This window comes from Narcine bancroftii, chromosome 7 (genome assembly GCF_036971445.1).
Source record: "Narcine bancroftii isolate sNarBan1 chromosome 7, sNarBan1.hap1, whole genome shotgun sequence".
Classification (NCBI taxonomy): Eukaryota; Metazoa; Chordata; class Chondrichthyes; order Torpediniformes; family Narcinidae; genus Narcine; species Narcine bancroftii.
Genome location: NC_091475.1, coordinates 169,434,875 through 169,457,830, shown reverse-complemented (window position 1 = coordinate 169,457,830; position 22,956 = coordinate 169,434,875). Strand labels below are relative to the sequence as shown.

General features: G+C 38.2%; 1 protein-coding gene across 1 annotated transcript in view; it reads right to left on the bottom strand.

Moving 5' to 3' along the window:
* Positions 1-9,533: 9,533 nt before the first annotated feature.
* Positions 9,534-22,956, bottom strand: part of aasdhppt (aminoadipate-semialdehyde dehydrogenase-phosphopantetheinyl transferase) — a 55,926-nt gene continuing 42,503 nt past the window's right edge. Inside the window, exons 4-6 of the mRNA XM_069891225.1 lie at positions 19,978-20,139; positions 11,165-11,242; positions 9,534-10,083 (exon numbers count right to left, since the gene is read on the bottom strand). Coding sequence (XP_069747326.1) covers positions 9,922-10,083; positions 11,165-11,242; positions 19,978-20,139 — 402 coding nt within the window. The 3' untranslated portion in view covers positions 9,534-9,921. The remainder of the gene's footprint in view (positions 10,084-11,164; positions 11,243-19,977; positions 20,140-22,956) is intronic.

The window sequence follows — 22,956 nt, the reverse complement described above, 5'->3', positions numbered from 1 at the left end:
GCCATTTGCATACAACAAGGTGGCTAAGCTTTCACATTCTGGCAATCACACAACAAGGAAGTAAAGTTTACAATTTCTTTTTAATCATTTTACAGGGTCAAATTTTGATAGAAGTTGACTCTTCATCAATTCCACAAATTAACATTTATACATTTAAACTTGCAGCACAGTAACAGGCCCTTTCAGCCCACGCGTCTGTTCCCCTTAATTTACACCCAATTAACCGATATCTCCAGTACAATTTGAATGGTGGAAGGAAGTCCACAGAGACATGGGGAGAACATACTATACAAACTCCACAGCGCAGGAATCGAACCCTGGTCTTGATCACGGCCACTGTAAAGGCATTGTTTTAACCACCACGCCAAACATGCTGGCCACTGCCAACCATGCCACCCACAAATAATGAAATGTTTTTTTTATTAAAAGTTCCATAGAATTTTGATTTTTTTTTTCTGAGATAATTGGTATAAGCACATTTTTTTTGGAGCCAGATAAATAGTTCAGCAGTAACCATAATGGTGCATTGATTTAAAAAAAAGATTGACCTCATTCAGCATGATGGTGTTTGTGAGAATAGGGCATAAAATGTTAAAAGTTCATATCAAATCTAAGCTATTGCATCACCTAGAAAAGTACACTCTGTTGAGGAGTATAGCTTCCCCATCTGTAAATAGCAGTGAATCACTCTATTATACAGCAAATACCCGAAATTATGATCATTAAATATAAACTTCTAGGCCAATGGATAACCTTTAATCATAAATGGAAAATTTTAAGAGCTATGTAACATGCTTTTATTTTTAAAAATAAAAAGGGAAATTAGAAAGAAAAGTAAAATTAGTAAAACCATTGATCAATTGAGGGCCAGGAGGGATTAAGCTGTAAAAGGGATTATTCAACAAGGAAAAGGGAATGGAAATCAAACAGTGAATAACCCTATTGTTTTTCAATCTTTCACTATCTGCTTGCACAACTGTTCCTCTCATTGGTTTTTGGGAGGCCTGCAGTATCACCGCAGCACAGTGATTGGACCTGACTTATCTCTAAGTCTGAATCTAGGGCTTCACTGGATGAAGACTCTCAAGTTGCCCACCTGCTTCTTTTAAGGGGTCAACACAACATCATGTGCTGACAAGCCTGCACTGTGCTATACTGTTCTATGTGAACAAGATTGATGGAGCTGGAAATATAAATCTAAGTAAGAGTTAAAGCCTGGAATTGTTATGATAAAAAAGCTATGGTTTGATTAACAACATGAAACTTTGTTCCTTAAACTTTCAATGAATTTTGTTAAAATGACTTTAGAAATTACGGGTCTTCACATAAGAATCTTCATTTGTCTGGATTATTTGATGAACTGAAATTTTATGGAGACCAAATGTGACCAGTGGTGTTCCTTAGGTTCAGCGTTGGGACCCCTGTCGTTTGTGATTATGTGTAAATGATTTGGATGAAAATGTAGATGCATGGGTTAATATTTTTGCAGATTGGTGGAGTTGTGCACAGTGTAGAGGAATCTCAAAGAATACAGCAGGATATAGATCAGTTATAGATATGGGCAGAGAAATGGCAGGTGGAGTTTAATCCAGACAAGACCTCTTATGGAGGTCAAATGCAGGGAAAATATTACACAATCCCTGGACTCTGAGATGTAGAGGGATTTGGAGTCCAGGTCCATAGCTCATTGAAATTGGCTACGCAAGTAGATAGGGTGGTGAGAAAGACATAAAATATTTGGCTTCATTGTGGGGGTGGTGGAGGGATAAAGTGTGAAAGTAAATAGGTAACATTGCTGGTCTTTAAACTTTTTTGTTAGGCTGCACTTAGAACATTGTGTGCAGTTTTGGTCACCCCATTACAGGAAGGATGTGCTGGCTTTGGAAAGGGTGTAGAAGAGGTTTACATGGTTATTGCCTGGTTTTGAGAGTATGAGTTAAGGGTGGAGATCAGAAACTCTTGCTGATACTCCCATTTTCCTGGCTTTGCATCAGAAGTATTTTTCTCATCATTCAGTCTCTAATGACTAACATGTGGAGTGACAGCCATTCTTTATGCTCTAGGCCTGAGAGACTACCTCCAGATAACATGTCACAGCAAATCAAGATCCTGGTCTAGTAGCCCAAAGCAAGACAAAAAAAAAAAAAAAAAAATCCTTGACCAAAGTATCACAAACTCTGAATTTTTATTTAATGATTTTAGTCATGCGAAACTTAAAATAAAAATGTGCAAGTCACTTTATCACTTAATGCCTCATTATAAGATACCCACAAGCTCCAAAGCTGTTAGCTACACATTTTTTTTGCCTGGTTGTCAGCTATATATTTGATTCTATTTTTTATGGGGATATGTGAGAAGTGACCTTCCAAAGATACTCACTAAACACAATAGGTAAATTTTGGAAAGTCGGGGGCTGGGCATTTCAGCACAGTATCATGGCAGATTTGGCTTGTGACCCCCAAGCTCACAAGTTGCTTTATACTTTGGAGAGCTCTAGAATGTACAATAACTGCCACAGTGGTCTCGGCATGCATTCCAGGCTGGGAGGAGTGGGTACCGAGCTGTCTCCACACCTAATTCTTGGGAATCTCTCACAAAGTTCTCAGATCTTCGTTACCATGTCCTACAGAAGCTCATCCTTGGGTTCACCTGGTGTGGTTGCCAACTGGCTCAGTGAACTCATGCCAACATCTGCGGGAATGGGTGCAGATATTCACATTCCATTGATGATCTCCAGGAATAATAATCATGAATGACAAATATGCAGGGAAATTCACTTAATATTCCCAGCATTATTTTGATATTTAGCATTAATTCAGTCATCAGATCAGATTTGATTAGTCTACTTGGCTAAACATCGCATTCTAACTGCCACTTCAATTTTCACTGCTACTTTTCACTGGGGATTAATACATACACAAACAAGCAAAAATAAACAACTAAAATAAAGCAACCAAAAAGTTCGGGGGAAAAAGGCAGAAACTTTATTAAATTTACTTCTACCTTTTTGCATTTATCTATTTATACTTTAATGTTTTTTTTTGTAACTCATGAGTTAACGTTGCTCAAAATTAGCTGAATTTGAAATACTCTAGTCCAGGCAGCATGGGTGGGGTGTGGGGAAAGTTTTTATTTCAGGCTGATTACCTTTCGTCTCCTCAAACTTACTTTTTTTTTACTTACTTTCAAATCTAGTCACTAAGATGCATGGCTTGGGTTGGGTACATTAGAATTTGGACAGAATGATGCACCGTCACATAAAAACCTCAGGGTTTAGTGCTGGGACCGTTACTATTTTTCATCGACATCACTGATGTAGATGGAATATGGTTATGGAATGGTTAACAAGTTTGTGGATGACACGAGGGTGGCTGATATTGTAGATAGAGAAGATGGTGGCTAAAAATTGCAGCAGGGTTTTGATTGTTTGGACAGGCAGAGGAATATTTGATAGAATTTAATACAGAGAAATGTGAGGTATTGTATTCTGGGTTATCTAACTTGGATAGGACCTATGCAGTGAATGGGAAGGATCTGGGGAATGTTGTAAAGCAGAGGGATCCAGGAGTACAGGTACATAGCACATTGAAAATGATGTCACAGCTAGATAGGGTGGTCAAAAAGGCCTTTGGCACATTGGCATTCGTCAGTCAGAGTATTTTGTATAAAAGTGGGAGGTGATGTTACAGTCATATAAGACTTTGATGAGGCCACATTTGGAGTACTGTGTTCGGTTTTGATCACCGTGCTACAGGAGTGTGCAGAGAAGACTTACGAGTTTGTAGGCAGACTCATTGGTCTGAGCTACAGGGGTAGGTGAACAGGCTACGGATTTATTCCTTGGAGCCCTAGCTTCCTTGGAAGATGACGGATGATCTCATAGGAGGGGCACAAAATAATGAGAGGAAGAGATTGGGTGAATTCCGGGGAGATAGTTGAGGTGCAACACTTGAGAAACATTTAGATATGTGGACACTAAAAGTGGAGGTGGGTGGGACAAGACCTTTACGACTAACTCCAGTCCATCCACTCAGAAATTGTGACATTTAGATTTGCTTATTCTTGTCATGAGCACTGAGATAAGGTGAATAGTTTTGTTTTGATTGCCTTTCAAAGACTAGTAAAGAATTGATACAGACATCCTGCAGAAAAAGAAAGAAAATGTATGGAGAGATGACACCCCAAAATTGTCATATTCTGATATCTGTAGCCATTTCTTTGACATGTTACGTGGGACCTATGCTTCTTTTGTCTTTGATTTTTTTAACCCCATGTACTCAATAACAGATACTGTTGGGTGGATGACCTACTAGGGGATACCACAGCACTCAGGTCTCTGGACGATGTCTGACTTTGTGGTTCAGAAAGGAAGGGAGGAGAAGAGGAGACCAATAGTGATAGGGGATTCATTGGTTAGGGAAACAGACAGGAGATTCTGTGGACCAGAATGAGACTCCCAAACAGTATGTTGCCTCCCAGGTCAGAGACATATGTTGGTGTACCATTACTCTTGTCTGCTTGCCCTCCCTCTCAGAAGTCATGGTACAACGACATAGACAAGAAAAAGGATGAGGTCCTGAAGAGTGAATTTACAGTCAGAAGGAAGCTAAAAAGCAGGACCATTTAACCTTGATAATAGGCAAAAGGCTGGACTTTTGTGAATTTTAGAAACTGAACTTGCCCTGTTGTTTTCCACCAGTTGTCTTCAATTTTAATATAATCCAGTGACTTAAATCCATATGTCTTATCAGACTATTTGTGAAGCAATGTTATGTTTTCAAGCAGATATTGAGAGAATGGCACTAATGTGCAACATTGAACAGCTCTGGTTTTCATTATTTCATTAACATGAAGGCTGTGTAGGGCATAAGCTCTGGAATTCCTCTTTTATAATCCCCTTTGAAAAGGAAGTCCTCCTCTTCCCCCCCATACCCACCCCAAAAAGTTATATATTTTAATGTTGCAAATGTGAAGCTTTTTGGAATGTTTGCTGTGTTAAACATGCATTACAACTAAATTGTTTAGAAATATAAATTCTAAAAGCTCAAGCCTCAATATCAAACTTTGGGCTTCATTCATTGAAACAAATCTGCAGTATCATCAATTGCTTTCAGATGTTTTTGCTTTACTTTTTGGGAATTATTATTTTTCTCTTGTCAACATTTAAGTTGGAAAGGATGCACTTGTGATTCACCAGGATGATACCAAGATTTGAGTCATGAGGAGAAGCTGAACAAGTTGGGTCTTTATTTTGTGGAGGGTAGGAGGCAGAGGAGTGACCTTTATAGTAAATGCTCACAGTCTTTTCCCCAGATGGTTCTAGATTCTAGAACTAAAAGGCAGAGATTTAAGTTGAGGGGAGTTCAAGAATGACTTGAGGGGAAACGTTTTCCAATTGGAAGGTAGTCCTATCTGGAAAGAGCTGCCAGGGGAAGCTTTAACTGTACAAACCATCTCAACATTCAACATACATTTGGGAATATGGATATGAAGGATTTAGAAGAATATGTGACTACTCTAGATTGCTAACTTGAATGGTAGGAACAAATTGGGCCAAAGGACCTGTTGAGAGGGTCAATCACAAAAAATTGTATTGAATCTGTTACCAGGAGGAGCTAACGTTGGTCTAAAATAAGGTGCTGACATCTATGCATGATATTATTTCGTGATTTATTGCTGAGAAATACTCTCTACAGTCTGCTTCAAGTGTTCACAAGTGGCCTTTTTGTGGAGTGACAGCAGTCTTTGTCAGATGCCATAACAATCTGAATCGGAAAGCTGGACATGCTAATTTGGGGCAGAATGAAAGGTCACATTGTGTCAGTCTGGAGTGATATTCATTTGACAGATACAAGCTATTAAGAAGCTGCAACTTGGACAGTCAACATTAATTATTTATTGCTTTGTGATCTAGGGAAACAATGCAATTGTTGGTGAAAATGACATGCAATTTATTTGGTGTCTCACTGAAATTCCATTTACTTTGCAGGAATAATGAAAAGAATAAAAATGCAGTAGAGCAAATCACAGCAATTATCCATTCATCCCTCATATGCTCAATGGATTGATTCTGCTGAACTATTAAATTTATTAAGAAAATCATGTACATTTATGGTTTATTTTAAATCAGATATTAAGAGAAATGAAAACTTAATCCAAGTTTCATTGATTGATTTGAAATACCAAAGTTATTAGAATTTTCCCATTTAAGCAGATTTAATAAATCATTAAATTAAAATATGGTCTCTTCCCCATGGTAAATAGATTCATCCACCTTGTTCTTTTAAGCTTTTGTTAAATTGACAGTTTTGTTTTGCTTGTGTAATTAGAAGCAAATCTTCTAGTACAAGTAAAATACTACAAAATTGTCATATACATATGCACCAAAATTACAAATCAGTTAAAAGGCTGGCTGGATTTAAAAATTCAAAGGAAATGTATAGAAGGTATTAAAGCCACATTCTCATGCTCTTTGCCAGCAGGGAAACAAACTGGAAAACTGGCATAAAAATACATGTCCTAGGAATGAGAAGTGCCTTGAGGACAGAACAACAACAGTGGCAGAGGGAAACAGTGCCTGCAGTGCTTTTGTAGAAATTACTTTTGAACAGTTAAGTCAAAGTACCTTTATTTATCATTCATACCATGCTCAAGATAGTGTTTCTCCAGGACAACAGAGCATATTTATATAAATATAAGTTAGAATTGAAGTTAAACAATTAAAGTATTAAAATATGAGGACATATATGGTACCCTATCCACATATGTTCTGGGAATTCAGGAGGCTGGTGGCTTGGGAACAAAAAAACTGTTGCTCAATTTGGACACAAGGACCCAAGTGCTGCAGTACTTCCTACCAGATGGCAGAAGGGAGAACAGTTTACATGAGGGGTGTGTGGAGACCTTCACAATGTTTATTGCCTTTCGCCTGCATCAGGTTTTGTAGATGTCCTTCATTGGAGGAAAAGAGCCTCCAATCTTTTCCATTGACTTCACTATCCTCTGCAGGGTCTTGCGGTTTGAGGTGGTACAGCTTCCAAACCAGGCAGTGGTGCAATTGCACAGGATGCTCTCTCTGTAGAATGTGGTGAGGATGGAGGGTGGGAGATGGACTTTCCTCAGCCTTTGCAGGAAGTAGAGGCACTGCTGGGATTTCCTGGCCACAGAGCTGGTGTTAAGGGACCAGGTGAGATTCTCTGTCAAGGAACTTGATACTATTGACAACCTCGATGGGAGCCGTCAATGGTCAGGGGAGCGTGGTTCCCCCAAGCTCTCCTGAAGTCGACAACCATCTCTTTTGTCTTTTTTTAAAAACATACAATGGGTGCTGGAGTAGGCCATTCAGCCCATTAAGTCAGTACCACCATTCATTTAGGTCATGGCTGATCTTCCACATCAATACCCTGTCCCTGCCTTCTCCCCATAACCCTTAACTCCCTCTTGAACTTATCCAGAGAACCCGCCTCTACCACCCTTTGCGGTAATGCATTTCACAGACCAACAAGTCTCTGGGTAAAAATTTTTTTTCGCATCTCTGTCCTAAAATGCCTTTTCTCTATTCTTAAATTATGGCTTCTAGTCCTAGTCTCCCCCAACTTTGGGAACATGTAATCAGATAAAGGTTGTTGGCTGTGCACCTCATTTCTATACATTGATTCGTTGTTCTTGCTGACCTGACCCACAATGGTCATGTCGTCAGCGAACTTGATGATGTGGTTAGCGGCAGTCATGGGTCAGCAGAGTGAACAGCAGTGGACTAAGCACACAGTCGTGGGGGGGCCCCCATGCTCAGTGTGATGGTCTTGGAGGTGCTGCTACCGATCTGGACTGCCTGAGGCCTCTCTGACAGGAAGTCAAGAATCCAATTGCAGAGGGAGGTGTTTAGATCCAGCAGACTCCACTTCCTTATCAGGCACCGTGGAATGATTGTGTTGAATGCTGAGCTGAACTCAATAAACAGCATTTGAACATACGAGTTAGGCAGATTGAAAACTATTTTCCATTGTTTTCTCCATCAAGTTCACAAGTTATCAGACTAGATGTTGCCTATTAGGACTGCATTTACTGTTTAGTTCCACCAGAAGCTTTGATACACTGCAAATTCAGGTGTCATCTTTATCACCTGCCAAACCTTTGAAGGTTGCAAAATGTCCAACATTCAGAGACAGTTAAAAACCACTGAAATTATCATATTGAAAATGTAAAAAAAAAAGTTTAAATCAATAAGAGGCACTGAAACAAATGGATTAATACCATGGATTCCTGCAGTAGTGTACATTTAAGAAACTGCTGGTTGAACCTGAGCAGTAAGTTTAAGGTTTACATGGCAGTCAATACATGTGCAAAACTACCACAAGCCTCCAGTAAAATGCAAGCCATTTTCTTTGGTGGGGAGGGAGAATGAGATCATGCTGACTGAAGGCACAAATATTAGAACATAAAAAAACAGGAGCGGGCCAAAACTTTTCAACTTGATTCTGCTTACTCCACCCTTAAATAAGATATACAGCTGATCTTCCACCTCATGTTATTTTTGGGCCTTAATGCCATTTCTGTTGACTCCCTTAATAATTGTTTTAAAAATCCACATCTCGATCTTAAAACATATTCAATGAATGGATCTTCACAAATCCCTTGTATAATTAATCCCAAAGGTTCATCATCCTCTGAAGAAATGTCTACTTCTGTTCTGAGTGGTGAACTCCTTAATTTGAGATATCTCCATATCCATATCTCTCAAGCCCTTTTGGAATTTTGTACCTCAATGAGATCTTCTAAGCTCATCAATAAAGGCCTTGCCTCTATAATCTCTCCTCGTATGACAATCCTGCTATCTCAGCAATCTGGTGAACCTTTACTGCATTTCCATAAGAAGTCAGACTAGTACACAATACTACAGGGACGGTCTCACCAGAGCTCGATGCAATTGGAACAATACCCTTCAATAAAGACTAATATACATTTGCCTTCCTATAGCGTGCTGAACCTGCACCTTGATTTTCAGTGATATGTGAACAAGGACCTCATCATTCCTAATCAATGCCTCTCAATCTCTCACTGATTTTTTTTTTGTTAAATCCTGCCTTTCCACTTGTCTATCAAATGTAGATGACCTCACATTTTACATTTCATCTCCCTTGCCTGTTCATTTAGCTTGTCTATAACCCCCTGAAGCCTCTCTACATTCTCTTCATAAAGTAGCTTGTTTTGTATCAGTAAGTTTGGACAATTAGACTGGTGGTTTCACTTGTCTAAATTGTGAACAGCTTGGGCCACACCACCAATTCCCGTGGCACCCAGATAGTCATGGCCTCCCAACCTAAAATTGGCTAGTTTATTCCTCCTGGTTTTTTTTTGTGCATGAATCAATCCTCAATCTTCGCCATTGTATCATTCCTAATACCGTGAACTCTTAATTTTATTTAATAATCTCTTTTTGTGGCATTCATATCTTTAGACTAATTTTAGGTTCTTTCAGAGAAATTCCTAATGGAATGTTGGTTAGTTGGAGTGAAAATGCTCCTCAGTACATATTCTAAAATATTGAAGGCTTTATTAGCATTTTACAAACTTGAATCAAATCATAATCATGTCCATTAATTTTTTTGTGATAGACTTAATATTGACTGCAAAAACAGTGCATGTTTAAAAAGCCATGAACCTATCACTGTCCATATGTCTTAAGATTTCAGCACATCTGAGAAGACTGGCAGATTGTTTGAAGTTGCTACCTAGTCACGAAACAGCAATTCCAAACCAGCGCATTAGGCAAAACTGAAGTGCACGTCCATCAAATGGAACAATTCACCAGGTTTCTCTTCTTTCTGAGAGAAAATAATTTCAAGTGTCTCCATCCACTGCCTTATGATAATTAGTATTTAGATTTCACTCTCTGCTGTTCTGTTTCTTGTTGTAATAAAGCTACACTGGGATCCTACGCTGATGACCTGGTTTCTCTTCCTTGGCTTTAAAGTTCTTCCAGTACATAGGATCTTCTGGACCCATAGCAATAGCTGATGAGATTAGATCTTGAAAAGTCAAATGCACAAACTGCAATCGTTCCTGACCATTGGTCTCTTGTACCTAAAGAAGCAAGAACATTAACATTACAGAATTTCTAGGCATATCCTTAACAAAAAAAATCATGTAATAGTTAGTAAATCAAACACTAATATTTTCTATTTGTTTACAAGTGAGCTATACTTGCTCTGAATGTTATGCTTTCTCCGTACAGCAAGAGATAACATATCAAAATTCGCTAGAAAACATGGAGAGTTTTATCCACTGTCATCTTTCTTACAAATTATGAGTTGCATTAACAGAACCTCGCAGTACAAATGATTCAATTACTCTATTAAGATTAATGCTTCTGGTGTAGGAATATTTATTAGAAGGTCCTTGCATGGCAATCAACCATCGGATGACCTCTCTAGTAGAGGTAACACTTTAATCAATTTCCCAATGACGATAAATAAGTTTAAGAAATAAACCAAGCTGGAAATGTCAATGTTTTATCATCATACAGCTGATTTGCAGATATAGAAGGGAATTTGAGGGGGAAGAAATTCAATCCGATCAGTATTTTCTGTTTTATTTACTCGTTAACAGCCAATTCAAGCATCATACCTCACTACTTCACTTAACTACAAAATTCCCAATACAGATACAACTTTCCTGATACTTCTTCACATCAGTATACACTTTGGAAAGAGATCATTTAGTTTTTTTCTTCCTTGTGTTTTTGTATTTGTTTTCCAGTTTTAATGACAATACCGTGCTTGGCTTCCAATGACTTGCCACCTAGAGAAGCCAAGGCAAGGTAGAGGAAAAACAACCTTCAAAAATTAACTACTTATTTTAAGATGAAATATATTTTGGAACGGTTTTGTGAAATATGCTTTACTGTTTTTAATCCTTTTTGGTCTTGTAGTATTTGTACAAATTAAACACGAGTAGTATCACCTCTTCAATCTCCGACAAGAATGAATCACGCTACAAAAAATCCTAAAGAAGTACACAGGTCATCAAATGTTTTGTTGATTGTTAACTTTGATACTTCTGCTACATAAGATTTCATAAGCATTTTTAAAATTACTACTTTTAAATGAAGTAAATATTAGCCAACCCATTTTCTACATAGCCTGTTTCCATTAAATATTATTACCTGTGCAGGATATTTGCCACAGATGTCTTGTTTGCCGAGTGCAACAGCAACATGATGACTATCATCCAGCATAGTTTCCTTATTTAAAAAAAAAACCATGTTTTAGTTCAGTACAAATTAAAGCATTAATATACCCCCATCATTCCAGATCAAATGCATCTTCTTGTCAGAACAGAGTTAGCTAATATGCTCATATTACAAATTTGCATGCAACTACTTAACCTACAGAGGACCCACTTGTGTTTCATGTTATAGCCAAGTTGCATGTGTTAACATAGTAGTGACACTCATCTCTGCCTTGTGTTAGGTCTGCTTTGTTCATGAATGAGTGAGTCAAACACCAGGCTGAGTCGAAATCAAGGTTCTTTGTTCTTTATTGCCGGATTGTAACACTTGCAACTAACAGTGTTAGTTGGAGAAGGCGCATTCTGCCGTTATCAGCAAGTGGTGTTTTTTATATACCTTAGGATACGTACTTAGTAAATTATCATACCATGACATTGTCCAATGAATAAACTGTTGCTATCCTTCTCTGCTAGTTTCCTGCACATCAATTTGTCATCCCCACTCTTATCTTGAGAGTACAAGGTCACAACTGCATCTTGTTACAGCCCAGCACTGGGTGACTCCCTCTACATTCCCAGCTCATGATGTTTTTACCTAACACTTGGCAATAGAAATTAGAACAGAAATGTACAACCCATGGCCTTTTTAATTTTCAGTCTAATAAAACAACAAGAAAACCTTGCAGAATCAGCAATAAGAAGGATAAAAGGCTCTTACCTGGCTATCTGAATATCTAATGTTTTGCAATTTTTACACACCATTGTTGGATCTCAAAGTACTTGCTCTCACTTGGTGCAGCAGAGGTTACATGCTACAGTCTCTGCAGAGTGATGAGCATGGGTCTCTTGTATATGGAGTGATTCTCAACCCTTTTCTTTCCGCTCACGTACCACTTTAAGTAATCCTTATGCCATAAGTGCTCTTTGATTAGTAAGGCATTGCTTAAGGTTGTGTGTGGGTGGAAAGAAAAAGTTTGAAAACCAGAGTTTTTATTGTACCTAATTGACTTGTTAGGTGTTTCATAACTCCAAAGGAAATGGGCCAATGACAATTTTTCTCGAGCAAAAAATTTCCATAACAATTGGGTCCAGAGCAGTGATTCTCAACCTTCCCTTCCCACTTACATACCACATTAAGCAATCCTTTACTAATTACAGAGCACTTATGGCATAGGGATTGCTTAATGTGAGTGGAAAGAAAAAAGTTGAGAACCACTGGATTACAGGGATGTGGAGTGGAGGGGTGCTCTTCATGCTACTGAGAATTCTGTAGGCGGTCCTCAGCTTTTGGTGTGCAATGCAAAAAAGACAAGGATACCTGCTTTGGTTGGAAAAATAGATAGGCAGTATTTTATTCTGATACTCAGAGAATCCTCATACATGAAGCAGAAAGTCAACATGTGTGTATCAGAATTTATTGACATGAAAAAGTCTCATGAAATTCATTGTTTTGTAGCACCAACATAGTGCAAACATTTATATAACTACCTTGTATAAAAAAATAAATAAAAGTAGTGCATGAGAAATCTATAGATGGTGCCTGACCCGCTGAGTTCCTTCAGCACTTTGTGTTTTACAACAATGTTCTTTTAGTGGCTTTGTGATGAGGCTATCACTGGAGAGGGATTCTACAATTTAGACCCAGGAACAATAAGTTTAAAATAGTAGATAAGTGATGTCTTAGTTCTTGTATATGTAATGTCTTTGTTCACAGGATTGGGAGATGAGGGAAGTTGCTTAGGTGAAAAGTTGATGTACTATCTATGAAATGTACATTGCAGTGGAGGGAATTAAAGTTTAAAAGTTTTGGTTACTTGCAAATTCAGTGGGTTGAACATTCTTGGATGGATCTCCTTCTTCACTATTGTTGAATTTGCATTCATTCAGGTAAGTGGTGGGTACTCTATTGTGATACTAGGAACGTTGCAAAGGCTTTGGGGTCTGGGTACTGGTATCTCACACAGGACATCTAGCATCTACTCTGCTATTCAAGCCACAGTAGTTATGTTGGTGATGCAATCGAGTTCTGTCAGTGACCAAAGCAAACATTCATGGTAATGCACTTAGCATTGAATGACAAGGGTTTGAAGTTGTAAATAATGACCACTCATGTTCCTTGCTACTTTTTGAGCTACACTTTAATAATATCCAGGTCTTGCTGCCAGCAGTCATGGACTGCTTTATTTCCTGAGGAGAAATGAATGAAATTGAACACTGAACAAGCATCAGCAAGCTCCGCTATTTCTGATTTTATGACAGAAAGGCCATTGAAAAAGACGATGGTTGGGTCTAGGACATTATTCTCGCATCTTCTATAGTGAGGTCCGAGGTAGGACTTTAACCACTGCTGTGTTTTCTTTTTGATGCCCACTTCTTCTTGAAGCCACACTTATTCTTATCTGACTCCTGGATGACTTGCTCATCCTCAATGTCACTATCACCTGTCAATATTCTATCTTGCTGCAAATCCTGATTATTGCATCCTGTTCTTACTGATTGAAACAAACTGCCAAACCCACATGGCTCCGATTTGAAGCCCTTTCACCTTTTGACTGTTTTTCTCTAACAACTTTTCTTTGGATTGAGACAAATTTCTGCATTAAAAGCACTAAGAGTTTAAAAAAAAAAGTCAGCTCTGCAGACTTTTGTGTTTTGCTCTGCGCATTAAATCATCTATTTTGCACGAAATTGAGGGATAGAAATATTAAAGATTAGAAAATGAAAAAAATTCCAGTAATATTCTGTTTATGCATTGTCTAATGTTTAAAAATAAATGACTTTTTTTTAATCTTTAGGTGCTCTTGAAGCACATGTTAACACTGGCCAAGATTATTTACAGGTGACTTATTATCATTAAAATATATTAATAAAAACAATTGTGAGAGTTTAATGTTGCTATGCAACCACTGACTTGTTGAGAAAAATAATGCAATAAAATGATGGCCAAACAATCCCTTTTTAGAGATAACCATGATTTTTTGAAAATAATCACAAAAATTATTTGTGCAAAATGCTAATTTCAGTCCCAAGCTCATCCCTCATGGTAGAATGCTGGTTATTAAATTTTGGCGAGATTAAGAAAATGGAAAAAAAAACCTGATTTTGACAAATGTTACTGAATCCTTTTTAAAAATTGAGTACAATTGGCTAGGACTGTGAATGTATGACGCCTGAGAATAATAAATCTGGCAAGCATTTACCTTCAGTGAATAATCATTTTAATGTTTGTTACTACCTTAACTCTATAGTCTCCTTCAGCCACACAATGCTTCAGAATTCTTCATTCCTCCAACTCTGGCTTCTCTATTCTCCTTGTTCATTTCAGCATTAATGGACATGAGCCTTCAGCCACAGTGGAAAAACATTAAATCTTTCTCCCTTTCCTCTTTAAGACTTATACTCTATAACCACTCCTATTTTGAAGCTACCCTTGCATTTCTTTGATATGCTTTGGGAGCTTTTTTTTTTAATTACAAGTGTTATGCTTTGTTACTTTTTTTTTAAAAAATGTTCACATTGTGCTTGCTTTGCTTTGGAGATTTAAAAAATAATAGTTTTATGTGGGATTATTTCATTTGATAGCAGGTAATTCCTCACAAGAAGGGAGAAAGGACTAAAATTCAGAAATGTAATATTGCTTTAAATTAAGAAATGTTACAAGCCCGGAGGACCCATAAACCCAGCAGCAATCGATATTCACCAAGACAAATGGTTACTTAAACAAAAGTTGTTTTTAATTATCTTTAAACATGAAAACAGAATCAAACTTTAACTTATCACTATTGACTTACTTATCCTAACTTAACCCCCTTCTAATTCTAAGCACGTGTGTATGTAAGTTCAGAAAAGTTCTTTGGTTCACAGACCCATCTCACTTCTCATTCCTCCAAGTTCACTGGTTGCAGGCGATTCTTATACTGTGCACAGAATTTAACATGCATTAAGTTCACCAGACTTTGGTGCTCGAAAAGTAAATGGTTACCGCTCAGGAAGGTTCTTGTTGGTTTTCAGAGAGAGAGAGATGTGTTCTTCCAGGACATTCACAACTGATGTACTTCCATCAGTCACCTCAGTGTCTTGCTGACAAAACTTGCCCCATCAGGGTTCTTCAGATGATAACCTTTCTTTCAGGTCACCACAGAGTTCCTTTTTGTTTCCCTTATTCCAGTCTTCTTCTCCTCTTGCATGAACCACAAGGGCTTCGACCAGGCTGTCTTCCAAAAGCTTGCCAGCTTGTCCTGTTCCATTCCCATCAACTTCTTGCTGGTGGTAACACTATCTCTTGCTCTCTCTCACACATTGAGAGGAAGCCTGTTTGTCTCTCTCTCTCTGCTTGAAAAACCACATGATCCTCTTACAAAACCCGAACTCTCCTGTAGACAATAATGATGCCAGCATTCTCTTTCATCTGTTGCTTTGGTAAACAACAGTCCATTATTGAAGTCTCTTGAGCACTCTTCAAAGCTCTTGCAAAAAAGATCTAGCATAGTTCCAGTATTTCAAATAAGATGAGTTTTAAAGTGTTTGCATGTGACCTACTCTAACAAACCTTTCCCAATTTATCTCCCAAAAACATTTCTATATACTCTGTCACAGAAACTGTATGTCAAAAAGAACTAATCAATCCACTTCTGACTTCCTACTTCAGCAAATGGCCTACCTTGCAACAATTGTTGCTACCATGATTCAGTTCCTCTCCTGGTTTGAGCAAGTCAATGCCTGAAATCTGTGAAATGCTACTTTAATCAGCCCAAGATCATTCGTGATGAGCTGCATCTTGGAGATGAAAGGGCAGGTACAACAACACAATTATTTTGATGTGCAAGGTATGAAGAGTTAAGTTTGTGAGATTGTTTTGAAAATTCTGGCAGAGTTGATAGCTTTTTTTCATTACGGCAAACAGTGAACAGAGAGTGTTTTCATTTTTAGAATGTGGAATGCAATCACCAGTTGATTTTGAGGCAGATTATATAACATTTTGTAGAATCTAATTTATTACTTTACTAGAATATACCATGCAAGGGAAGGAAAAGGCTATTGAATTGGACACCTCAAATGGAATTGATGGCACATGGTGAATTTAATGGTTATCTCCTGTGCTATAAATATAAAGACTTGTTACTGAAAGAAGATAAACTTCCTAATTGTATGGAAAGGCATAAATGACAAGTCTTAATGCTACAAGTGGCAGTTACTTTCATAAAATAGAACCAATATTTAGAGTATTAAAAAAATCAACAATTAATTCCATAAGCACCAAATGCTATTCAACATTAACACAGAATAACAAAAGAAATTGCTTTGCTGTTTCTCATATCATCTTATGCTCATCAATAGTCATTGAGCTATGTTGCCTCCTAGCCAAGCATCAATCACCTTAATTTCAACATTCTCATTCTTGTTTTCAGATCCTCCATGACTTTGTCCTCTTTTCTAAATTCTATTCCCCAAAGCCTGAATGACACCTACATTCCTTCCAGGTTTATTTGCTCTCACCACGACTGCAAGTTATGGATTTCCCACCCAAAATCTCCCATCCATTTTATTATGGAAATATTATGTAATAATTCTTCTGCATAGCTCCTTTGTGTTATTAAATACAAGCTTTTTTTCTGTAAATTGTCATGTAGAGGCCGATAATAGAAAGCAGCTTAGTGTCTGTGCCACGTTCATACTTGTCAGTTGAAATAGAACATCAGGTTCTCAGATCATTAAATAACATCATACTGCAGTGCCATCCATGCCAATTAATAGTACTGACTCTTTTTTCTTTGGCTTGGCTTCGCGGACGAATATTTATGGAGGGGGTAAATGTCCACGTCAGCTGCAGGCTCGTTTGTGGCTGACAAGTCCGATGCGGGACAGGCAGACACGGTTGCAGCAGAAAATTGGTTGGTTGGGGTTGGGTGTTGGGTTTTTCCTCCTTTGCCTTTTGTCAGTGAGGTGGGCTCTGCGGTCTTCTTCAAAGGAGGTTGCTGCCCGCCAAACTGTGAGGCGCCAAGATGCACAGTTTGAGGCGATATCAGTCCACTGGCAGTGGTCAATGTGGCAGGCACCAAGAAATTTCTTTAGGCAGTCCTTGTACCTTTTCTTTGGTGCACCTCTGTCACGGTGGCCAGTGGAGAGCTCGCCATATAACACGATCTTGGGAAGGCGATGGTCCTCCATTCTGGAGACGTGACCCACCCAGCGCAGCTGGATCTTCAGCAGCGTGGACTCGATGCTGTCGACCTCTGTCATCTCGAGTACTTCGACATTAGGGATGAAAGCGCTCCAATGAATGTTGAGGATGGAGCGGAGACAACGCTGGTGGAAGCGTTCTAGGAGCCGTAGGTGATGCCGGTAGAGGACCCATGATTCGGAGCTGAACAGGAGTGTGGGTATGACAACGGCTCTGTATACGCTTATCTTTGTGAGGTTTTTCAGTTGGTTGTTTTTCCAGACTCTTTTGTGTAGTCTTCCAAAGGCGCTATTTGCCTTGGCGAGTCTGTTGTCTATCTCGTTGTCGATCCTTGCATCTGATGAAATGGCGCAGCCGAGATAGGTAAACTGGTTGACCGTTTTGAGTTTTGTGTGCCCGATTGAGATGGTGGGGAGCTGGCTGATGGAGGACCTCAGTTTTCTTCAGGCTGACTTCCAGGCCAAACATTTTGGCAGTTTCCGCAAAACAGGACGTCAAGCGCTGAAGAGCTGGCTCTGAATGTTTGAACAATAACATGTTCAATAGCATGTAATGCCATGGACAAGTCTTTGAAATATTCAAGTTAAGGAATAAAGCTTCCACTTTCAAAAATGAAAACCACATACAGGAGACAAAGAATAAGCATGTTTTAGTAATCACAGTGAACATTTCCAAATGTTATTTTAAAATTTATATTTAAATAGATTTTAGAAGTCACATGAATTGTGTTTCATAGCTAAGAAAAACCTTGGGGTGGGGGGGAGGGGTTGGATTTGATGTTTGGATGGTTCAAACAAATCTAACCTCCTAAAGGTACAGGTACACAATCCTTTATCCGGAATCCAAATTTCAGATTTTTCTGGATTTCGGAAAGCCAGATTTAAACCCACCGAATTGTGCTGTCGTATCCACCCCCACCCCCTTCTAGTTACACTACTGTCTGTCTCCCTCTCTCCCCACCCCTTCCACTGACTTGCACTGCTGTGTCTTTCCCCACCTGCCAGATTGTGTACCTGTAGGCAGTTTTCCTCCAAAGAATGAAGCTTTTTATAAGAAAAAGTACCTCTCACTTGATTACTAACTGATGAAAGACATTTTGAACTATACACATCAAATGTTACCAATTATATCAGGTGGGCAGTCATAATTATTAAATAGAAAATTGGAAACTTCAAAAGAAGTGTTTTGTTCATCAATAATGAACACAAAAGATAAAGGTATTTCCTAGATGCTCACATGATTAATTATGAAAAGATTTTACTCTCTCCATGTTCCTTAACTTCTACTCTACTTGCATCAGACACACCTTGGTGGTAGTAGATATGCTTCTAACTATCTTGGTTCAGGTTCCATTTCAGGGATAAGCATACAAATTAAAACAGTACAAGAAGATGCTATATTACCAAAGGGGCTGCCCTTTAGAATCATTCAGGTAAAAGATTTTATAGTACCTTCCAAATGCTTACATGAGAGTTCCCTCAGGTGTTGTAGTTGATATTTTTCAATCTCCTCTCAAAATCTGAAAATCATTGGTTTGTGGTTCTTTGGAAATGGTTTCTTAAAGTGTTCTATATTACTTTAAAGTACATTCACTTCAAAGGGGTTAGATGTTATGTCTTTGAAAAAAATCTTTTATTTTAAAATATTTTAATAGATTTAAGAAATTTTGTTTGGCTATAATTTTTCCCATCTCCAACACAGTTGAAAGTTTTAAACCCAGGATAGCTACAACATCTTTAACAAAAGCACGATTGGGCTTTCATTATTCACAATCTTTATCAGCAATAGGCCCAAACTTGCTCATGATATCAAGCTATGTGGGCATGAGCATTGAAGAAGATGTATGAAGTGTTTCAGAGGATAAAACAAGACAAGTGAAATAGGAAGAATGTGGCAGGTGCAATATAATGCAAAAATATTAAGTACTGTACAAAAAAAGTTTTAATTTAATAATCATTTTTAAAATTGATAGTTAAAAGGAATTAACAGTCAAGATGCAAGGCAGGTACAGCAAGCCAAGAGAAAGGCATTGTTCAATAATAAGAGGTTATGACAACAGGAGTAAAGATGGAGCAATAATATACGCCTTTAGCAAGGCTGTCCCTGAAGTATTGCATACACTTTTGATCATAATCTAAAAGACAAATTCAGTGTAGCAAATTAAAATAATCTCAATACTTTTAAAATATGCAAAGTTAAAGAAGTCACTAGGTATTTTGGTCATCTATGGATCCAGATACTGCTTTGACCTATTTTATTGCAACAAGGCAAAGGAATTTATCTGAAAATATTCAATTTAAAATATTACACTTTCATTGTATAACATCCATAATGCTACACGTTTTAACTATATTAACTGGCGCTGAATGTTTCAGCAAGTAATCAAGGAGGAGGAAATGTAATTAAGTACCATTTCTGACTGTTGATTGTACAGTACAATGGTCAAAGAGGGGAACAAATATCAAGAATGTTCATTAAATCATTTGAGCAGATTGAATATACCTGCTAATTCTATCAAGATATCCTTAGTACAAGTTAATCAAAGCTGATTTTTTTTTTTTTTTTACCTCAAATGCCCAGTCTTCTTCCTGTTCTCCATCCAGAAACAGAGCTGTTTCCTTGTACACCTGCCCTTCTTGCAAATGTAATGGCAATACATGGAACTCTATCCTCTGTAGATCAAATGCAACTCCAACTCCTACTGCTTTTATAAAGCTTTCTTTCAAAGCCTGAAAAATTAATAAATTGGATCACATTTACATTTAAGTTCTTTCCAATTTAGAGAAGAAACCTTCAACAGTTGTGAAACTTAGACAAAACAACTTGGCAGAGTAATTGTTCTTAAATAAAAAGGCCAATTTTATAATGTTCAGATTGAATTTCCCAATACTTAATCTATAGTCCCTTTCACACTTGTAAGTGATCCCAGGAATCAAATGCCAATCGACTTAAAGTGGCAAGTGTGAAAGTAAAATCAGCTCAAAGCTGGCGTAAGATTACGTCAGGCAAGTGTGAAAGGGGCAATTGCATTGTGTTCTTTAAATGACCCAAGTTTTTACTTATAATGCTACCAACTTTCCCACACTATATAAATTGAGTGCTATAGCACTACCAACTTTCCCATCTGTTTAAAATTGTCCGCTATTACTATTTATTGCTTGCACTTTCCCAAGGTCCCTTATAAAGATTTATTATAGGTTGGCACAACAGGGGCTGAAGGGCTCATATTTTGCTGTACATAAAGCTTAATTATGTTATAATTAGCCATGATTAATTTTGATCAAATACAAGATCATAATACATCGCTCGATGTGTCATGACATCATGGCACCTTGCAAGTATGAAAGTCTTCAATGTCCCAGCTAGGAGTGGTCAAATGTGAAAAGCCAAACCTCCTTTCCTATCCCAGGACGTTGAGCAGCCAATTTAGTGCAATGAAAGTGTGAAAGGGGCTTAAGAAGCACAAAGAATAAAAAGCTAGACTATGCGATAATTTACCCTCTACATTATGCCTCCACCTAATTCCATCAGTGTACCACTGCATTGCTACATTTGTTATATACTGATCAAGCTTTTGAAGATCCATTCATCAGGATGTTCTTTATTGACTACAGTTCAGCATTTAACACAATCATCCACTGTAAGGAGCTTTACGCTTTCCCCATGTCTGCGTGGGCTTTCCCCAGGGGCTCTGGTTTCCTCCCACCATTCAAAACATACTTGGGGTGTAGGTTAATTGGATGTAATTGGGCAGCACAGACTCGTGGGACAAAATGGCCCGTTACTGTGCTGTATGTCTAAATTTAAATTTTAAAAAACTGATCAATAAACTCCAAGACCCTGGGCCTCAACACCCTACTATGTAATTGGATCATGGATTCAGGATTGGTAAGAACATCTCGTCCACAATCTCCACCAGTACTAGAGCACCTCAGAGCTACATTCTTAGCCCCCTTCTCTAGTCACTTTACCCCAGTAGTTTTCAAACTGCCCCCAAACTCACATTCAACCTTAAGCAATCCCTATGCCAAAAGTGCTGTAATTGGTGGTATGTGAATGGAAAGGGAAGGTTGAGAACCCAATTGTTACTGAACTATTTTGCACAAGAAAAATTGTCATTGGCCCATTTCCTTTGGAGATGAGAAATAATACACATAACGAGTCATTTAAGTACAATTAAAAACGTGGTTTTCAAACCTTTCTTTCCTTTCTTTCCATTCACATACCACCTTAAGCAATCCCTTACTAATCACAGAGCACGAATGGCACAGGGATTGCTTAAGGTGGTATGTGAATGGAAAGAAAGGTTTGAAAACTACTGCTTTACACCTATGACTGTGTGGCTTGGTACAACAATAACACCATCTATAAATTTGCTGACTATGGTATAAAGAAAGGTGATAAGTCAGCAAAACTAAGGAGCTGATTTTTTGACTTCAGGAAGGAGTACAGTCTAGTGAATATTGGCAGATCAGAGGTGGAGAGGGTGAGCAAATTTAACTTCTTGGAGTCACGATCTCAGAGGATCTTTCCTGGGCCTAACACACTAATGGCATAGTGAAGAAAGCATGTCAGTGTGTCTACTTCCTCAGGAGTTTGTGGAGGTTTGGTATGTCAGCAGAAACCCTGGCAAATTTCTACAGAGATGTGGTGGAAAGTGTGTTGACCGGCTGCATTACGGTCTGGTATGGGAAACCAATACCCCCGAGTGTAAAGTCCTCAAAGAGTGGACACAACCCAGAACATCAGAAGCAAAACTTCTCCACTATTGTGAACATCTACAGGGAACACTGCCGTTGGAGAACAGCAGCGATCATCAAGGATCCAAACCATACAGCACATGCTCTGTTCTCACTGCTGCCATTGGGAAAGAGGCACAGATGCCACAAGACTCGCACCACCAGTTTCAGGAACAGTTGCTACTCCTCCACCATCAGACTCCTCAACAACAAACTCAATTAGGAACTCATTTAAGGACTCTTACTTGTGCACTTTATTGACTATTTTATTCTCTCTGTATTCCACAATTTGTTTACATTCGTTATCCATTTACAGTTCTTTATTTGTTTACATGTGTATGCTGTGTAGTTTTTTTGGCACTACCAATAAGTGGTGATTCTGCCTCAGAGTAATACATGACATCGCATACAACCCTAACAATAAATCTGAAATGCTTTTCATTTCAACTATTTTCAAGGGAAAGTCACACATCCTTGCTACTCTTTCTCTGGAATTTTTTATGGCTCCTTTGATTTCTCCAACAAATGATGAATCTTCTGTCTTCCTATCAATCATTTCAATATTTTAAAGACCTTGTACTCTTTCATTCAAGAGTAGTGAAAGTATTGTCAAAAGGGGATGGAGGAATATAATTCTAGTTAGCTAAATGTCATTTCAGGGAACTCTAGTTTTGAATTATGATCATTAACATTCTTTTAATCCATCCTTTAATCAAGGATAGCAGAATAAGTGTGTGACAAACTTCACAGTTGTTTTGAAGGAATGATTATGCAGATTTATTAATTAGTTTTCACAAGGGGCCTGAC